This window comes from Rhineura floridana, chromosome 11 (genome assembly GCF_030035675.1).
Source record: "Rhineura floridana isolate rRhiFlo1 chromosome 11, rRhiFlo1.hap2, whole genome shotgun sequence".
Classification (NCBI taxonomy): domain Eukaryota; kingdom Metazoa; phylum Chordata; class Lepidosauria; order Squamata; family Rhineuridae; genus Rhineura; species Rhineura floridana.
Genome location: NC_084490.1, coordinates 23790442 through 23811648, shown reverse-complemented (window position 1 = coordinate 23811648; position 21207 = coordinate 23790442). Strand labels below are relative to the sequence as shown.

Sequence of the window (21207 nt, the reverse complement as noted above, 5' to 3'; positions counted from 1 at the left end):
ATATGTGGGCAGCATCCGTAACCCATCTTTTGACATTCCCAATATGGTTCCCAGCGAAGGCCGTGCGCATGGTTCTTAATTACGCAGCGCCCTCGAGGCATAGGATCAAATGCACCGATACAATGATTAAAAGGTTCCCGCGGGGACCAATGGGAGTCTTGACGGAGGAAGAGCTCGGCGGCAACCCTTGACCTCTCCGAACTCGCGGAAACCCCGCGTTGCCATAGAGAAAAGCAGTTGCGGTGCATCATAAAATGGGGCTTTGGGAGGCGGTGAGTATTTATATGCGGAGACCTCAGCATGGCTACATTGCAGGTTACCCTTCTCAATATGGCGGCGATCCGCCTCTACGCTAGGCCTGCCTTTCCCCTTCCCTATCTCTATGGTTCCTTCCGTGCGAACTTTTTGCTTCCCCTCCCCATTGAAAGCCATCAGCCGTCCTGAAACGCATGCGCCGCCCTGCTTCTCTAGTCAAACCGAGGTGGGCTGTCCTGAGTTTGCGGTGCATGTTGGGATACTGGGGGTTTTGCTGCTTTTTCCTCTCTGGGGGGTCTGGACTGAGGTTCAGCTGCAGATATGGTGAGTAGGGGAGGGGCACAGGGGGTGGGTGGATGGGGAAGGAGTCAGTAAAATTAATAGCAAGAGCAATAGTAGTAATAATAATAATGTTATAACTACCGATGAAGGCTCTTTCCCTCCCACTTCCTCCTCCTTCCCCCGCCCCTCAGTCAACCCCTTCACCTTTTATTTTCCTATCCCTTTTTCTATAACCCTCATTCATTTACATACATATCTCTTCCCGTCCCGCCTCATTCCCCTTTATCTCTGCTTCCCCCCACTTCATTATTTATTTTGCGTCACCCTTACACCCCCCATTACCCCCTCCCTATACGCGGCAGTCTTCCCCCCCTCCTTTTACCACCACCCCAACGATCTTCCTTGGTGGCCACCATCTTTCCCCCTACCTACCCACCAACCCACCCTGGTAGCAACTCTTTCCCAGCCCCCCCCCCCGTTTCCCTTGTCAAAAGGTACCTTTGAGTCTCACGTTCTTCCCTTTTCTGTCCACCTTCTCTGCATTTTTCTCTTTCCACTCCCTATTATTGTTGTTACCTGCTATCCTGTCCTTACTCAGTGTGCATGGTTTTGCCCCAGCCCCCAAATTTATCCTCACAACAGTCCTATGAGGTAGGTTAGACTGAGCAGGAAATATTGGTAAAAGTCGCTCAGGAAGGTGCGTGTACCCCACCCCCTTTTTTGGGAGAATTTGAACTCTGGTCCTACTCTAGAACTCATATCACTACATTGTGCTAATGTAATTAACCTTGCTTTGGCACAGTTGTCTAGTTATAGCCCTTCTGCCTTTTCCTAAAGCATGCCTCACTCCTTTTTCTTTCTTTTTATTGCAATTGACCTGTGTGGTCGTTTTTGCTACCACAGATGCACATGTTAAAACACACATGGACTATGATTGCGTAGCTGGAACCCTGTTGTGGGGGAGGGTGGCATTCCTATGTTGGGTGGCCTCGTAGCTAAGATTCCTACACACCTGCCAGCAAGGTTTAATGAACCACTTGACACATGTCAGGCCAGGTTGTGTCATGCTGCCTTAAGTTGACAAAGATTCAGGAAGAACTTGGGGCAGGGGGGCAGCAATGGAAATTGCATTCAAGTATATATTAGGACACTGGAACCACACAGAAAGGTTGAAGGAACCTGAGTACTCTTAATTGCTGGCAGGCTGGGGAATGAGACTTCCCAAGTATAAAAGGGTGCTCGGATGAGGACATCGCATGCAGCCACTGAGAGTTGGGTGACAAACAGTGATCACTGGAACATAAGAAGAGCCTTCTGGATCACGCCAGTGGCCCGTCTAGTCCAGCATCCTGACCTCATAGTAACCAATCAGATACCTATGGGAAGCCTGCAAGCAGGACCTAAGCACAAGAGCACTCTCCCCTCCTGTGTTTTCCAGCAACAAGTATTTGGAAACATACTGCCTCCAACTGTGGAGGCAGAGCATAGCCATCGCAGATAGGAGTCACTGATAGCCTTGTCCTCCATAAATCAGTCTAGTCCTCTTTACAGCCATCCAAGTTGGTGGCAATCACTGCTGCAGGAGTGAATTCCGTAGTTAATTCCGGGTGGTTGCTAGCCAACTCCAGGTGCTCTTGGATGAAACCGATTATCTGGATCTGTTTCAATCCGGTTTTAGGCCCGGTTTTGGCACTGAAACAGCCTTGGTCGCCCTGTATGATGACCTTTGTCGGGAGAGGGACAGGGGGAGTGTGACTTTGTTGATTCTCCTTGATCTCTCAGCGGCGTTTGATACCATCGACCATGGTATTCTTCTGGGGAGACTCGCGGAGTTGGGAGTTGGGGGTACTGCTTGGCAGTGGTTCCTCTCCTACTTCGCAGATCGTCGCCAGAAGGTAGTGCTTGGGGAACATTACTCGACACCCTGGACTCTCCATTGTGGAGTCCCTCAGGGGTCGGTTTTGTCCCCCATGCTTTTTAACATTTACATGCAGCCTCTGGGTGCGGTCATCAGGAGTTTTGGAGTGCGTTGTCATCAGTATGCTGATGACACGCAACTCTATTTCTCCTTTTCATCTTCAGGTGAGTCTGTTGATGTGCTGAACCGTTGCCTGACCGCGATAATGGACTGGATGAGAGCTAATAAACTGAGACTCAATCCAGACAAGACTGAGACACTGTTGGTGAACGCCTTCCCCGCTCAGATGGTGGATGTGCATCCTGTTCTGGATGGGGTTACACTCCCCCTGAAAGAACAGGTCCGTAGTCTGGGGGTTCTTTTTGACCCTTCCTTGTCTCTTGAGGCTCAAGTGGCCTCGGTGGCACGGAATGTGTTTTACCATCTCCGTTTGGTAGCCCAACTACGCCCCTATCTGGACGGCGATGACCTCGCCTCAGTTGTCCATGCTCTGGTAACTTCGAGATTGGATTACTGTAATGCACTCTACATTGGGCTGCCCTTAAAGACAGTTCGGAAGCTTCAGCTAGTGCAGAATGCGGCAGCTAGATTATTGATGAGGACCAGTCGGTCTTCGCATATAACTCCTGTTCTGGCTCGCCTGCACTGGCTACCTATTTGCTTCCGGGCGAGATTCAAGGTGTTGGTTATGACCTATATAGCCTTACATGGCGTGGGACCGCAATACCTGGTGGAACGCCTCTCCCACTATGAACCTACCCGTTCGCTTTGTTCGTCATCGAAGGCCCTCCTCCAGGTACCAACTCATTGTGAAGCCCGGAGGGTGGTTACTAGATCTAGGGCCTTTTCTGTGGTGGCCCCCGAGTTGTGGAATAGCCTCCCCGAAGAGGTACGCCTGGCGCCTACACTATTATCTTTTCGGCGCCAGGTAAAGACCTTTTTATGCTCCCAGGCATTTTAATCACTCTAATCTTTTTAGCTTTTTAATCTTGTATACTAAGTCTTTATTTTTATTTTCTATTTAACTGTATTTGTTTTTATGTCATATATGTTTTTGTGATTTTATTATTGCCATATATGTATTTTACCCTATGCTGTTTACCGCCCTGAGAGCTATTTGCTAAGGGCGGTATATAAATGCAACCAAATAAATAAATAAAATAAAATAAATAAATAAATATGCACTGTTCCAACATTCAGCTTCGTTGGATGTCCACGAGTTCTTGTGTGATGAAAGAGGGAGAAGAACTTCTCTATCCACTTTTTCTATGCCATGCATAATTTTATACGTTTCTGTCATGTCACTTCTTACACACATTTTCTTTAAACTAAAAAGCCTCAAATGCTGCAAACTTTCGTCTTAGGGGAGTTGCTCCAGCTTCTCAATCATTCAGCTCTTTTTTGTTTTTTTTACTCGGTCCTCCCTTTGAGACATTGGTCTTCAAGTCATGACTTGGGTCTCATCCTGTCCTATGGTGGATCGCAACACTGTTATTTTCTTGTTTTCTTATTTATTTATTTATTTATTGGTTGCCCATCTGGCTGGTTGTCCAGCCACTCTGTGCGACATACAAAATAAAAACATACAAATACATTAAAACATTAAAAATCTCAACAACAATAATAAAACCTAGCCCACCCCAAAAGCCTGCCTGAAGAGCCAGGTTTTCAAGGCCCGGCGGAAGCTCATCATAGAGGGGGCATGGCGGAGATCATTTGGGAGGGAATTCCACAAAGTGGGGGCCACAGTTGAAAAAGCCCTCTCCCTAGGCCTCACCAGCCTAGCTGTTTTAACCGGTGGGATAGAGAGAAGGCCTTTTGAGGCTGATCTTGTTGGGCGGCATCGCTGCTGATGCTGGAGGCGCTCCTTCAGATAGACTGGGCCAAAACCGTATAGGGTTTTAAAGGTCAGAACCAACACCTTGAATTGGGCCCGGAAAACAACCGGTAACCAGTGCAACTCCTTTAGCATTGGAGTGATGTGATCTCGCCGGCGGCTGCCTTTAATCAGGCGAGCCGCCGCATACTGTACCAGTTGCAGCTTCCGGACTGTTTTCAAGGGTAACCCCACGTAGAGTGCATTACAGTAGTCTAGGCAAGAGGAGACCAGGGCATGTACCACCGATGGGAACAGATGATTGGGAAGGTAGGGGCACAGCCTCCGTATCAGATGGAGTTGATACAGCGCTGCCCGGCTCACAGCCAAGACCTGAGCCTCCATGGACAGCTGGGAGTCAAGAATGACCCCCAGGCTGTGGACCTGGTCTTTCAGGGGCAGTTGTACCCCATTGAGCACCATTAATTAACCTTACAAGAAGGCAAAAGAGTTTGAAGATGGCTTATGAGTCTGGAACTGTGGTCAACCATTACTCAACAATTAATGGAAGCATACATGGTCATTCCCTTTCCCTGCCCCCTCCCCCATTTTATCCTCACAACAGCCTTGTGAAGTATGAAAGACTGAAGAAGCATGACTGGTCCAGGGTCACCCAGTTAGTTTTTTGACTCTGCAGAGATTTGAACGTGGATCTTCTGACACTATCTGCTGCATATGCCCACATGTCTGCAATTTGGGATAAATATTTTCATACCCAGAGATGAACCAAGCAAGAGATTGGTTTCTGTAAAATTGGGTTGATTAAGAATTGGGTAGGAGAACCTTCCTTTACTGTTTAAAACAGTAATAAGATTTTCACTTGAGGATAAAAGCCTTTGGGTTACTTTTGGAGTAGGGGGTGCTGAGTATGGGAGATCAGTCTGGAAATGTTACCCAAGTGTGAGGAGCAGCAGGGCTAATATATATACTTAAAATCATGTATTTGTATTATATGCCGGTTCAAAACTGCTGCTGTACTATTCTGGGATATGCTGATATCTAAAATTTGTTGATTCTAAAGAGGGGAAATGAAACAAGATCCAAATGAACAGGTTTACAAATTAAGATATTTGGGAGGCAGAAAGGAAAATAAACTGCATTTGGAGCTCTTCATCACTATTGTTATTTCAATGTATTTAGAATGGGCATCTGGCTTTATAATAATAAGGCCTATAAATTTGCATTTAATATTAATAATTATGTATGTATGAAAGGCTGGTAGCAGCTTATAGGAGAAATTTTGCAATGTCTACTGTTTGGAGCATCGGCCTTCAGTTTGGGAGGTAATTACTCTGCCACTATCTCCTTGTGTGGCCCTGGGTATGTTACTTTCCACTGGCCTGAGTTTCCACACTAAAAGATGGGAAGAATACTGACTTATCTCACTCAGTAGTTGAGAGAATAAACACACTGAACACTTCAAGGTGCTTTGAAAATGGAATCTACGAATGTAACAGCCGTGCTAAGTAGTTCTGAGCCTGTGGGATAGCGTGGTGAAAAAAGCCTGAAGCTCCAAAATCTTGGGCTATCCATAATTAGAAATATTTTGTGCCCTGCATAGGATCAGGCGTATGCAGCGTGATCCTGTGCATGTTTTGTTGAAAGTGAATATCGGGGAGCTCAGTAGAGACTGCTCCCTGGTAAACATGCATAGGCTTGAAGCCTAAAACTGCAGTCCTAAGCACTCCTACCTTGGGAGTAAGTTTCCTTGAAGTTGGTGAGATTTAATTCCAACTAAACATGCATAGGATTGCATTATACATAATTTTATTCTTGCAGGGAAATTGTATCCCACAAAGGCCTTTATGTGTGTATGAGAACAAAAATGATTTCCTCAAATATTAATATTTAAAATGTATTTTTTTATTTAAAAAATCAACATAGGTACCTTCATCACAGAAAATCCCTCAAAATTAGTTGTGTATTCTTGCATCCAAACTGAGTCACAAAGATGTGTTCAAAAATCTCCAGATCTAGACACTTCTCTCAAGTTCTGACGTGGCTGGAGATTGGCCCATACAAATTTAACTTCTCAAAGCATATTTGTTTTTTCATTTATGAATTGTTTCCAGTGAAGCATCTTGAAGTGATTTTACAATACAATAAAAACATATATAAAACAGTAGGATATATAAACACAGTTTCAAACCCAAAACAGACTGGGATAAAAATCTCCACTTAAAAGTATTGTTGAAAAAGGACAGTTTTCAGCAGGTGCCGAAAAGACAATAGAGATAGTGACTGATATGCTATGTTCAGTGTCTACTGAGCATGTTCACTCACGTTCCTGCAAAATGGTGGTTTAGACCACGATAACAAGATGCTAACCTTGTTTACTCAAAATCCAAAGGAAGTAAGTTACATGGATGCCATCATTTTCCTTAGGGCATATGGCACCTTGTGCCAAAAGAAATGTAAGGGCTAGTCTACACATGCAGCAGAATGCGCTGGTAGAATGCTGAGATGGTATAGTGGACTGCACCACTTCAGGAAGCAGGTGGACGGGACACAATGGCTTGGACTGCTCCTCCATGTAAAATGCCCTGCAAGCAGAAAGCTGTAACATTGCAAAGAGAAGTTCTATTCCGGTTGCTGATATGCTAGTTCTCTAACAAAAGATATTTTTGTTTTTGGCATTGGGGAGGATTTGTTATTTTTTCCCCACCTGCAGTCTGAAATGGTTCCATGCATTCCACCAGCTCATTCTGCTTGTGGAAATCTGGCCAAAGATCTTTTCAAAGGAAACATCTGTGCCTGTATACACCTTAACAATCTTATCTGGGGGACACGCACACTACTTTCTTCTTAGATTAGGAAAAATCTCTCCCAACTGGGCTTTGGGTCAACAACTGTAAGGGGGAGAGAACACCTTCCTTGCATGCAGAAGATTCTAGGTTCAATCTCTGGCATCTCCAGTTAAGTGCATTGGGTAAAAGATGATGGGAAAGCCCTTTGCCTGAGGCCCTAGAAAGCCACTGCTAGGTAGAGTACTGGGCTAGATGGGCAGATAGTCTGACCAAGTATAAAGCCTCTTCCTATCAGTTGCTCAGACTTATAAGCACCACAGACAAAGAGAGGAAAGGCCTTGAAGTGCTGAGCCAGCAACCAGCCGAAAATAAAAGTAGTAATTGTTTGTTGCAGCCCAATGGTTTTGGGTATCAAAAAACCCTTTGTCAAGTGTAAAATTATACATATAAACAACATTAAAATCAATTATAAGAAGTACCTAAAAATGTAAACTATAATACGTTTATGAATTTATTAAAAATGAACAATACCATGATCTGGTGAAAGCTCACTCATAAACTATAATCAATAAGGAAAAGGGACAACTAAAATGGAACATAATGCAAAATAAAACTTCACAAGATTATACATATACCCCAAATTGGGAAATCCTTACAGAGTTTCTCTAATTTGAATAAACCTGGATTAAGCAAATAAGTGGAGAGGAATACAGAGGTCAAATGTCTGGTATATGTAACACACTGTTATCAATATAACAAACTGAATTTTTAGGAGTAGCTGGCTCTTGGAGAAGGACAGATCAAAACATGAAAACTTCACACACAACTGAAAATAAACATGCACCTGAGATTTAAAAAGAATTTTTGCAGAGCTTTTGATTCAGATGAACCTGAAAGCTGAAAGTAGATAAAAAATGATGTAAGGGTTAAAATACCTTGTGCAAGTAACACGCTGCTGTCTCATCGGTGTAAAAAACTGACTTGAGTTCTTCCTTTCTTTAAGAGTCAGCTGTTTTTTTTACACCGGGACAGCAGCATGTTACTTGCACAAGGTATTTTAACTCTTACATCATTTCTATCTATTATTTTCAGTTATGTGTGAAGTTTTCATGTTTTTGATATGTCCTTCTCTAAGAGCCAGCTACTCCTAAAAATTCAGTTAGTTATATTGATTAGATAACAGTTTCCTTCTCTGTCTGCAGTGCATTTGGGGTGCCTCCCTCATCACTCTCCCAGACTAAGAATTGCCTTCAGGGAAATGGGTAGGAATGGTCTAGAAAAGCTGGAGGTTCTCTCTTCTTCTTTTACACCACAAATGACTTCCATGGCTCAGACTACCAAAAAAGATTGTGGATCACTAAATGCTTCCTAACGATCTATTGCCACTTTTCCCTCCCCTTCCATAGGATGTCTTTCTAATGATCCGACGTCACAAGACAACCATCTTCACAGACGCCAAGGAGTCCAGTACAGTGTATGAGCTGAAAAGAATTGTTGAGGGGATTCTTAAGAGACCCCCAGAAGAACAAAGACTATACAAGGTATGGGGGAGAATGCCCCAAGTTTTCACAGTGAAGAGCATATCCCAGGGCCTTCTTAATATGACTGGGATGTGATCCCTAGGGCTGTCATCTTGCTAGGAGGACACTTCAGTGACGTTCTTCTTAATTGACTTTGGATGCTTGTTTGCATCAATTAGACTTTATTTTTTACAGACACATATCTGGGGTCTTCAGATGCATACAGATGTTCCTTAAGAATGCTGTATGGTTGTTTTTTAATCTTGCCGTGAAATAAATGCACATCCATTAAATGATATATGCAAGTATCTGAAGTCATGCCCTGGTGACTCAATGGGTAAGCACCTAACAGCCCATTGGGTTGTATCTGGCCTGCAGATGCAGTTGGCCCACCACCCATTTAGATCTTTCTAGCATCAAAAACCCTTTTTCAGCATGCTATCTGAGTGTACCGGAAGGTTCCTTTTATGCCCAGCCAACCAGCCTTCTTAATGCTTTTCCATTGTATTCCCTCCTTCCCTTACAAGGTGGTGTCTTGATCCGGGTGAGTCCATGTAGCCCAGCTCCATAGTATCATCCTGGATTCCATTTTCCTAGAGAGGGGACCAAGGATGGATTGAACAAGAAACTGGCTTCATTACATACCCTTTTTCCTATATAATACTTGCAGTGGACTATGTTTATTTATTAGATTTATATCCTGCCCTTCGTCTCAGTAGAAGCCCAGGGGGCAAAATAACCCTTGCTACATCCACCCCTTGCAGCTCATTTCAGTGAGGCAGTCGTCTCATACTCACCCCCCCCCCGGTTCATATCCTAAACTGGAATTTTAACCTGGGTCTCCCGGGCTCAAATCTAGAGCAATATTTCCAAGGATTTTGAAACCTGGGGACATGGTTGGTGGGTTTTTTCCTTGATTTAAATTAGAGGCTCAGATTTTTTTTTTATCTCCCAGAACAATGGGTAGGATGACCTTCTGGCAACCGTGGAATGACCCAAGTAATACTATCTTTCAGCATCCCCCCTTCTCCCTTTTGACTCTGGGACTGGGATGTGCCTTCTGGGCAGTGACAGAGCCTGCTCTTCTATTAGGCAGGGTGATGCAGTTGTCTCAAATGGCAGATTCTGAAAAGTAGGGAGTGGCGGCAAGGTCCTGGAGGACAGACTATGTGTCTCATGTGGCCTGCTTGCACCCGCTAAGCTAGCCTGCTGGAGGATGCAGTCCCATTGGTAGTACTAAAGTAAGTTTCAGCTGCCATTCTGGTCACCTTTTGCACATGGAATAGGAGGGGGACACCATCTTGTCCTTCACCTAGGACAGCAACATGGCTTGGGCCAGCCCTGGACAGTAGTGATGCTCTGGGGATTCCTACCAGTCTGTCAGCTGTCATGCGGGCAACATACCGGAATCCTAGTTCATCCTTACCACCACCACCCCAAGATAATGTCATTACCCATAGATTGAGAGTGTTGGGGGGAGACCAAGGCTACATGGGGCCTCCCCATTCTGACAAGCAGAGTGCGGTGCATCACAAAACATGGTGGCTTATTTTTTTTTAACTCCACCCCTCTCACAGCATGGTAGCCTGTCCAAGAATAAATGTGGAAATAGCTGTTGTAACCTTAGATCCTGCTGATGCTCGGTCAACACCCATCTGTTTTCTCTTCCCCCCTGCCGCTGCCGCCAGCCCCAGATACAGGCTGTTGTGGTGATGCCATGTGCCTTTGCTCTCTCCAGTACGCTGGTATTACGGGGCCACGGCTGTCCACACAGAGGCAGTCTCAAAATAAGCCATTTGCTATCGTTTGGGCTTGTTGCTTGTAACCACCCCACCTTGGAAGTAGCTGTGTTTCAGGTTAGTCAAAAAACAGTGTGTGTTGCTAAGATTTCTTTCACTGTGTGATTGTGCCCCCCCCCCCAGGACGACCAGCTGCTGGATGACAGCAAAACACTCGGAGACTGTGGCTTCACCAGCCAGACAGCGCGACCTCAGGCCCCAGCAACAGTTGGCTTGGCCTTCAGAGCCAGTGGTGAGTGGCCTGGCCTTGCTTCCTAGGTTGGGATGGGATGGGATTTATTTCTTTCATGAATCTACAGCCGGCCCTTCCATTTGAATCGTTTCAGGCTGGCTAACAGTGAAAATGATTCTGTCACTATTCACATTGGAGGAAAGGATCAGGGAGCCCTCAGCCTCGTGCAGGAATGAGCCTGTGGGAAAGCCCCCGAATGTTGCTGGCCCTTCAGCCCTTTCTTATCACCCTTTGTGATGAAAGGAATAGCATGTAGCTGCTTCTGCTGGGCTGAAAAACTATCTTGCAACAACACAAAGGAATATGGGATAGCTGCTACAGTTTTTTCTCACCTTGTGGATGCTGCAGTAATTCACCCCGCCTGTATGAACAGTGCAGAAGTAAAATCCTTTTTTTAAAAAAAGTGTGTTGGGGCTGATGTAGGAGTGAGCAGCTGCTATTTTGGAAAGACAGGCACAAGCTGGTGAAGCATATGCATTTGGCATCATGTTCTGCTCACAGCGGGCTTGCAAAAACCTCAACCTTGGGGGGGGGAGGCCTCAGGCTCTGGAGACAAATGCAGCCCTCCAGGCCTCTCTCTCTCACTGGCCCCCGGAACTCTCCCCAAGTCACACCCCTTCAGCAGCCTTGCTTCACATCCTCCCCGAATGGTCTTGCCTGGCTGGAATATGTCCTTGAGCTGTAATGATCCCTCTTGCTTGCCTGGATGGAAGATAGAGAGGGGTATGTGAGTGTGTGTAATTAGCCTATGGTACGAAAGTAAAACTTATATTCATTGCTCCATCCGCTTTTGCCTCTGGCCTTGCCCACCATTGATATATGGGCCCTGAAAAGTTTCCCAGAAGGGGATGCAGCCCTCGGGCTGAAAAAAGTTTCCCGTCTCTGCTTTAGCTCTTTGTTGACTTCTGAATTTTTTTGGTTTCTGATTGGGTAGTAACCAGCTATACAGCAAGAAGTAGTGCAAATACAAACTGACCGTGTTGTCGCCTTATCTTCTCACATACAGAAGATGCCTTTGAGACCCTCCGCATTGATCCCTTCTCCAGCCCCCCAGAGCTCCCAGACGTGATGAAGCCTCAGGACTCCAGCAGCAGCGCTAATGAGCAAGCGGTGCAGTGAGAGCCAGTGGGTGGCGGAGAGAGCTGTGGAGAGACCTTCCTCACCACCCACCCCATTCCTCAATCCTCTGACATGGAGAGAGACATGGCACTGCCCTTTCCCTCTAATCCAGGCTCCCCTTTTACTCCGCCCCTCTCTAAATAAGGCCACACCTTCTTCCAAGCCCCTCCCCACTCATCAAACAGAGCAATGTTTTCATTTTTGGTTTTGGAAACAATAAAAGTTCAGCTGTTCCCTCCCCCCTTCCTTGGCTTGTGTTGTGGGCCTCTCTGATGAAACACAAATGAGCTTTTGGGGGATGGGGTTGTGTTGTGACAACTAGTAAAAGATTGTGCTACAATGAATTTGTTTTATGGTGTTTAACTTTATATCAAACACTGTCTTGTGGCATCTTAAAGACTAGTAGAGGCTCTCCCTATGGAATTTGTTGCATGTTAAAAATGTTCTTTTAGGCCTGGGGTAGGTATCCTGTGGCCAGTCAGATATTGCTGGACTGTAACTCCCATCATCCTTGCCTATTGGCCATGCTGATGGGAGTTAAGAGTCCAGCAGCCTCTGGAGGGCCACAGGTTCCCTACCCTTGATCTACAGTGAAACTATAAACCAGATTCACAGTCGTGGCTCCATCACTCTCAAACAACCTGGGAATTATGCTTTTGTGAGGAAGCTAGAAAAACAAACTGCTTACTCTGCTCACACCTATACCACTTTAAATTACTTGGAGAAATCTATGTTTTAAGATCTTTCAGTGTGTCATGTGGCTAATTCCCCAAACTTTCAAAGGAGGACAACCAATGTGGTCAATGAGCAGCATATTTCATTCCCCTGCTACTGAACTGCTTCCCCCCCCCAATGTCCACTTATTAAAAACAGAGAAACTTACAGCACCTTTAAAAGCAGGGATGGAAAGGTTGTGGTTCACTAGCTGATGCTATACTCCCATCAACCAGCCAGCACAGCCACAAACATCTGGAAAGGCCCAGATTGCCCATCTCTGCTTTAAAGACTAGTGTATTGTTTTTTTATTTATTTAAAGATTTTACAAGATTTTGTTTTTGCTGCAACACACTAACAGTTTGTGAAAGGGTTCCTGCCACTGAACATCTTGTTTTTTGCAAGTCCATCAAATCTCTTGTCAATATTTGGTACAACATCAAATTTTGTGCCATGTGTCTTAGCTGAATGTGTTAATCAGCTCTTTGCAGTCAAATGCACTGAGCTTTATTAGTGTACTCAAGTGTGTAAAAAGAGAGAGAGAGAAACAGACCCCTTTGGGACTTTTTTCTGCCAGAGTTCTCATAATCTGTTGAAATTAATTAAAAATCAGCCACGTTCACAGAGTACTTATAATCCTATTACTGACCTTGCCCCATACTCTGACCTTCATCTTCTGCAGTTTAAAAAATAAAAAAAATGCCTAGCTGATTTTTAATTAATTTAAGAAATTTAGCATTGAACTCAATGATAATGTCGGGCATGCCCAGTAAGAACCAACTGTTAGTGTTCTAAAAGCCAGACACAGCTCCTTGGATTGCCTAATCAGAGGGCCACACCCACGCCAGACCTTTATTTCACGTAAGACAGTCATGGCTACCCCCAAAGAATCCTAGGAAGTGTAGTTTCTTAAGGGTTTTGAGAGGAGGCTCCTATTTCCAGCAGAGCTCCAGCAGCCAAAGTGGTTTAACAGTCAGCTGCTCTGATTGAAGCTCTGTGAGGAGAACAGGGCATCTCCTAGCAACTCTCAGCACTTCCCAGGATTCTTTGAGAGAAGCCATGACTGTCTAAAGGGAAATAAAGATCTGGTGTGGATGTGGCCAGGGACATGTGCTACATGTGCCTGCTGTAGAATAAAAAGGGGGGAAACCCTGAAAAAAAATGATACTGTTCACAATGTTTTCCTTTTGGAAAGGAAAGGGCTTCTCCTCTGCCCAGTGCCCACCCATCCAATCTCATCCTCTCCCCTTCCTCCTCCCTCCCCTTCCTGTCCTCCTTTCCTCCCTGCTCGTCCCACAGGTCAGGTTCACCTATCGTAAGCATGATTGCACAGGAGTAAATCCCACTGAATTCAAAAAGCATGCAAATGATCAAACCTGCCTTCCTCCTGTCCCTTCCCTCTTGCCCCTTCCAATCCCCTCCTTTCCCCTCCATGGGCCAGTCACTGCCTCTCAGCCTCAGAGGAAGGCAATGGTAAACCACCTCTGAATATTGCTTACCATGAAAACCCTATTCATAGGGTTGCCATAAGTCAGAATCTACTTGAAGGCAGTCCATTTCATTTTCAAGCATGATCGCACGGGACTACCACTGAACTCAATAAGCATGCAAATGATCAAACCTCCCATCCCCTCCTCCTCCCTCCCATCACCTCCCTTTTGCCCCTTCCCTCCCCCTTCCTTCATCCTTCCCCTTCCAATCCCCTCCTTCCCCCTCCCCCTTCTTCTGCTCCCCTCTCCCCCCTTTCCTCTTTCCCTGTACTCTCCCCTATGGTCAGTTTTACATATCCTAGCCATGATTGCATGGGAGTAATTCCCACTGAACTCAATAAGCATGCAAATGATCATACCTGCCTTTCCCCTCCTTCCCCTCTACTCTTCCTCGCCTCCTGCCCACTCCAGGCCTCCCTCCTCATGGTCAGTTTTACGGATCCTAAGCATGATTGCAGGGGAGTAAATCACACTGAACTCAATAAACATGCAAATGGCTGAAGAACTCTCAGAACTGCTGTCTATTATCTTTGCGAAATTGTGGAGGACTGGTGAAGTGCAGGATGACGAGGATAGCTAATGTTGTCCGTATCTTCAAAAAGGAGGAACTGGGGAAGTACAGACCAGTCAGCCTAACATCAATCCCTGGAAAAACTCCAGAGCAGATTATAAAGCAGTCAATCTGTAAGCACCTTGAAAACAATGCAGTGATTACTAGAAGCCAACATGGATTTATGAAGAACAAATCCTGCCAAACATCTTTTCTTGATCTGGTAACCTCCCTTGTAGACCGTGGGAATGCTGTGGACATAATATATGTTGACTTCAGCACAGCTGATTAGCAAGCTAGCTAAATGTGGGTTGGATCAGGTGGATCCATAGTTGGCTCCAGTATCTTATTCAAAGAGTGTTTATCAATGGTTCCTTCTCTAACTGGGCGGAAGTAACGAGTGGGGACCACAGGGCTCAGTCCTGGACCCAGTGCTCTTCAAAAGTTTTATTAATGACTTGGATAAGGAGGTACAGAACATGCTTATCAAATTTGCAGATGATACAAAACTGGAAGGCACAGCCAATACTGTGGAAGACAAACAAAATTCAAAGGGACCGTGATAGGCTGGAGCATTGGTCTGAAAGCAACAGAGTGAAATTCAACAGGGATAAATGCAAAGTTCTACACCTAGGAAAAAGAAACCAAATGCACAGTTATAAGATGGGAGATACTTGGCTCAGCAATACAACATGTGAGAAGGATCTTGGAATTGTTGATCGTAAACTAAATATGAGCCAACACTGTGATGTGGCTGCAAAAATGGCAAATGCTATTTTAGGCTGCATTAATCCCACTGAACTCAATAAGCATGCAAACGATCAATCCATTCCCAGTAAACTTGCACAGGATCCCATCTCTTACCTCCCAGATTAAAAAGCAGAGAAATTCACTAACAGGCAAAAAACATTGCGGTTTAAGAATGTACCTTGAGCCAACAGATATTTCTATCAAACTTTAAAAAGTAGGGAAATTGGGCAGCTATAGTGAATGCATCAGGGGAGCAGGAGACCTGGCCTCCTCTCTGAGATACGTCTCTGAGATAACGTGCCTCTCAGCATATGGTGAGTGGTGGCAACACCTGCAATCGGCCCAAAGAACAAAAACAAGACGTGCTGTGCTGATCTTGCTTTAGCAGGGAGGAAGCAACAATATTAAAACAGTTGATATAGTTCAGGTAGTCACTGTTTGATTTACTTTGCAATTTTAGTGAAGTTTCCTATAGGAAATCATTTTCTTTTGCTTCTGTTACTGTGAATATGTGAAGTACAGCAACACTTTGCAACATTAAAAAAAACACCCCAAAATGATTGCGTAATAATGGCACTGGCTGTTCTGCAGAATAGTTTCCAATGGACATGAGAAGCATCTAAGTTTGCAGAAAATAAAACAGTGGGATATGAAATACATTCTAGCAAAATTTTAGGTGTGCTCTATGTTTGTAATTGACCATGCCCACCTTTCCTTAAGAGGAGTAGCTGAAGCATAGCAGGCTGAAAACATGCATCTTGGGCAGGTCAACTCTATTTTTTCCAACAGCTGGAGTCATTGCTTAAGTAGCAACATATTGTAATCAGTCTGATTTTACATCAAACGGCAATTTCAGATTAAACTGTTCATGCACCCAAAATAGAAATAGAGCATAACCTCCATTTTGAAACACAAAAGGCTGTCTTCACCATCATATGACACTAACCAATAAAAAGGCTTAGAAATTAATAAAAATAAATTTGACACAGATTTCTAAGATGGATAGTAAGAGAAATATAATTTTCTAGGTTAGAGTCTCTGTAGAAACAGTAACACAGGAAAGAAGCAAAGTAAGAAGAACACCAACAAACATTCAAAAATGTAATTCTCCATCTTTGGAGATGGCAGGTGTTGCCACCACACACCATATGCTCAGAGGCACATGTTACCAACTTCTTCCAAGCTACACAGGAAGTGGATTGGACTGTGAAAGACCAACCCAAATTGTGTTTGCATTTTGACAGATTTGTAGAGCACTACAATATCTCAGAGAGGAGTTCAGGTCTCTTGCTCCCCTGGTGCGTTTACTATAGCTGCCCAATTTCCCTGCTTTTTAAAGTTTGATAGAAATATCTGTCGGCTACAGGTACATTCTTAAACAGCAAGGTTTTTTTGCCTATTAGTGAATTGTCTCCATTTTGGTTAATGACTGTTCCGAGGTATTGATAATCCTTGACAAGTTCAATGTTCTCGTTGTCAACTTTAACGTTACATAAATCTTGTTATTACTTTAGTCTTCTTGACATTCAGCTGTAGTCCTGCTTTTGTACTTTCCTCTTTAACTTTCATCAGCATTCATTTCAAATCATTACTGGTTTCTGCTAGTAGCATGATATCATCTGCATATCTTAAATTATTGATATTTCTCCCTCCAGTTTTCACATCTCCATCTTGGTCCAATCCCGCTTTCCGTATGATATGTTCTGCATATAGATTAAACAGACAGAGTGATAAAATACACCCATCTCACACCCTTTCCGATGGGGAACCAATTGGTTTCTCCATATTCTGTCATTAACAGTAACCTCTTGTCCGGAGTGTAGGTTGCCCATCAGAACAATCAGATGCTGTGGCACACCCATTTCTTTTAAAGCATTCCATAGTTTTTCATGATCTACACAATCAAAGGCTTTGCTATAATCTATAAAGCACAGGGTGATTTTCTTCTGAAATACCTTGGGTCCATTCCATTAGCCAATGTATGTTTGCAATATGATCTCTGGTGCCTCTTCCCTTTCTAAATCCAGCTTGGACATCTGACATTTCTCGCTCCATATATGGCAAGAGCCTTTGTGGTAGAATCTTGAGCATTACTTTAGTTGCATGAGATATTAAGGCAATAGTTCAATAATTACTGCTTCCCTGGGATCCCCTTTCTTTGGAATTGGGATATGTATTGAACGCTTCCAGTCTGTGGGCCATTGTTTTCTTTTCCGTATTTGTTGGCAAATTGTTGTCGGAATTTGGACAGATTCAGTCTCAGTATCTTGTAGCAACTCTATTGGTATGCCATCTGTTCCTGGTGATTTGTTTCTTCCAAGTATTTTAATCACATTCTGAAATTTCTGGTTGTTCATCATACGTTTCCTCTGTGAATGAATGTCACACTTGTATCTTTTATAGAGTTCTTCAGTGTATTGCTTCCATCTTCCTTTTATTTCATCTCGATCAGTCAGTATGTTCCCCTGTTGATTATTCAATATCCCTACCCTTAGTTTAAATTTCCCTCTAATTTCTATTCTCTTTTGGAATAGGGCTCTTGTTCTACCCTTTTGTTGTCCTCTTCTATTTCTGTACAATAACTATTGTAATAGTTCTCTTTGTCCCTACGTACTAGTCGCTGTATTGTTGCACTTAGGGTTCTAACAGTGTTTCTGTCTCCTTTTGCTTTTTCTTTCCTTGTCTTTTTAACCATTTTAAGAGTTTTAAGAGTTTCTTCAGTCATCCATTGAGGTCTTTCTTTTTGTATTCTTCGCTGATAATGTCTCTGACTTCAATCCAGTTCTTCATGTTATGATTGCTTTGTTCTTCTTCTTTAGCTTAACTCTGATTTTCTATATTACTAGTTCATGATCTGTACCACAGTCTGCTCCTGCTCATTTTTCCAGAAAGTATGGAGCTTCTCCATCTTCTGCTAACAATTACATAATCAATTTGATTCCTATATTGACCATTTGGTGATGTCCACGTGTACAGTCATCTTTTCGGTTGCTCAGAAAATGAGTTTGCAAGAAACAAATTATTGGCTTCGCAGAATTCAATAAGTCTTTCTCCTGCTTCATTTCTATCTCCTAAGCCCCATTTTCCCACAGTTCCTAGTTCTTGTTCCCTACTTTTGCATTCCAGTCTCCCATGATTATCAGCACATCTTGTTTTGGTGTGTGATCAATTTCTTCCTGTACTTCTGCGTAAAATATTTCCAATTTCTTCTGTGTTTGCAGTTGAAGAACCTGTGGCTCTTTAGATGTTGTTGCATTACAACTCCCACCTTTCCTGACAGTTGGCCAAGCTGCCTGGGAGCTGATGGTCACCAGGTTCCCCATCTGTGAGTTATATTAAGGAAGAGAAATGATGGATCGCTGTCGTTCCACACACACACTTCTGGAGGAGAGATGGAGCTCACACATGGAAGGAGCAAACCACCAGATGGCGTTAAAAACATTTGAAATACAAAATGATAGCCATTCTGCTGATCTAGAAGCTAGGGCCTTGTGCAAGCTTATCTCAGCTCAACCCAGCATCTTACCACACCCCACAGCCTTGTTGACAATTTTTAAAAAAAGATAACCCCATGTCAACTGCATTAAAATAGGGAGCCCAAGCAGTTAAGGGATAAGAGGGGTCCAAAGCAGGGGTGTAGGTAGGGAGTTACACTTTTTTTCGTAGATAATGCCTGCATATGTTGTTACACATAGCTTAAAAGAGGCTTTTCCCCCTCAGGTGTGAGTGAAGAGAATTGCTCCTTTTAGGATGGTGCTTGCTAGCTGCAAGTTTTAAGTAGTTTTTTTTAAAAAAAAATAAATTTTATTCCCCAATTAAGCAGGGCACCATTTGAGTCAACAGTGTTGGCTTTTAATTGGTTATGGCTGCAATCCTGTACAAACTTACCTGGGAAATTAAACTGAATTCAGTGGAGCTTACTTCTGAGTTTACATAGGATTGCACCATAAACCTTGCAGCCTCCAAGGAGCTTGGTGCAGCATACATGGCTCCTTCCTCTGCTATTTTAATTCTCACAAGAAACAGTGGAGTTGAGGTTAGGTTGGGAAGTGGTCACTGTCCTAGTTATGTGAGCTTCAGAACCAACTGGGATTTGAACTCCAGTCTAAAGGCAAACAGTATTCACTACACCAGGAGCAGAGGAACTGTGCCCCTGTAGTGTTGCTGGACTACAACTCCAATCACCAACTTTTTATTTTATTTGTTTCCTATATTTACATGCAGCATACAGGGTTCTTCACCCTCCATTTTATCTTCACAACAACCCTGTGAAGTAGGTTAGGCTGAGACAGTGACTGGTCCAAGATCACCCAGTGAATTTTGTGGCTTAATGGGGATTTGAACCCTGGTCTCCCGGGTCCTAGTATGACACCCTAGCCACTTACAACTAGCCCTTGCCAGTTGGGGCTTATGGACTACCAATATCCCAGGAGCAACAGCTTCACCACCACTGCTTTAATAATTGTGAGTGCAGAAGTGAAGGGTGATATTTAGTCCCCACATGAATTAAGAGGATGATCTTGCGTATTTTGGTGTCTGCAGTAACAGAGTCATTTTTATATTCTCATTGCTAGGCTTCCAGCTGCAGTATCTGCACCTGAATGACGCCCTCTGTGGTGTTTGAATTGAGCATTTCCTTTGCAGCACTGTCATCAGTTGGAGATCATGTGGTTGACTTTGTGCAACAAGCCGTGTGGGTAGAAGTTGTTGGTTTGGTTTCAAATCCACTGTGTCACAGAAAAGCTAAGATGGGAACGCTATGGCCAAGTTGGGTGGCTACAGTTTACTATAACAGGATGGTGCAAAGGGGAGATTTGCCAGAAATGGTTTGCATGGTTTAGGCCACTGTGTGTATGTTTCTAAAGGCACGGCTGTGTGTAACCTTTTTCTCTGGAAAGAAGTAGCCAGCCATCAGTCGTTAGATAAGAGAGAATGAGCTGTTGTGATTCTGGGATCCTTAACATATACATTAACTGAGCTGCAGTTCCCATCCACAGTTAATTGGGAGTATACTCCATTCAGTACAGCAGGCCTATGCTTGAGTAAGCCCTGTGTGGGATTGGAATGTACAACTGTGGTACTTCTTAGGCTGAATTTATCCTGAGATTCCATAGTAGTATTCTCAACATCTACTGTTAAAAGATGTTGGGCAGCTGAGCTAGGAAAGATCGCTCCCTGCCTGTGGCCCTGGAAACCAGCTGGCAACGTTCATGATGGCTCCACTCTCAGAGGTAGTATGCCTCTGAATACTAGTTACTGGGAATTGCAGATGCTGTTGCATTTAGCTTCTACTTGTGGGCTTCCCTTATATATCCGGTTTGTCTCTGTGAGAACAGCGTACTGCACTAGATGGGCCTATGGCCTGATCCAGCAGACTCTCGTGTGTTCTTATGCCAGTCAAAGTAAACTAGATGGATGAGTGGTGTGGTCAACATATGTTTCTACCTTAATGTCTCTGCTGGCCACTTTTTCTCCATCAGATGCCTCTGAGAAGCTCACAAGGACATGGTGGAGGTTGTACCCCATGTCTAAATCAGGGATTGGGGACTTGTGGGTTTCTGGATGTTGTTGGATTCCAACCCCCATCAGCCACAGCCAACAAGGCCAATGGTCAAGGTCAATGGAAGACATAGTCTAACAGGTTCGCCATCCCTGATCTAAACATACAGGTTCCATTAAAAAAAGTCTTGATACAACTATGCATTTATATTATGCAAAAACCCTGCATGGTAGGCCATTAAAATTATCCCCATAGAACAGATAGGGCCTCGTAGCGAATTCCTAACAGAGGGTAAGATTTGACTAAGGGCCCTCCTGCGTCATAAACCTAGTCTCTTATAGCCTGATCATATATATATTGACAGAAATAACTTATTATTATTCAATTAGACTTGCTTCCACATAACCATACATACAATGGCATCCTCTCCCACATGCTACAAGTATCTCTTGATA

The 21207-nt window shown here is 43.9% G+C and overlaps 1 protein-coding gene across 1 annotated transcript; it reads left to right on the top strand.

Annotated features, from left to right (window-relative positions):
• Positions 1-442: 442 nt before the first annotated feature.
• ELOB (elongin B) lies at positions 443-12092 on the top strand. Its single transcript, XM_061590061.1, has 4 exons — positions 443-579; positions 8485-8619; positions 10521-10629; positions 11636-12092. Exons 1-4 carry the CDS (start codon positions 577-579, stop codon positions 11746-11748), a joined length of 360 nt encoding a protein of 119 aa, XP_061446045.1. The 5' UTR covers positions 443-576; the 3' UTR covers positions 11749-12092.
• The last annotated feature ends 9115 nt before the right edge of the window (positions 12093-21207 follow it).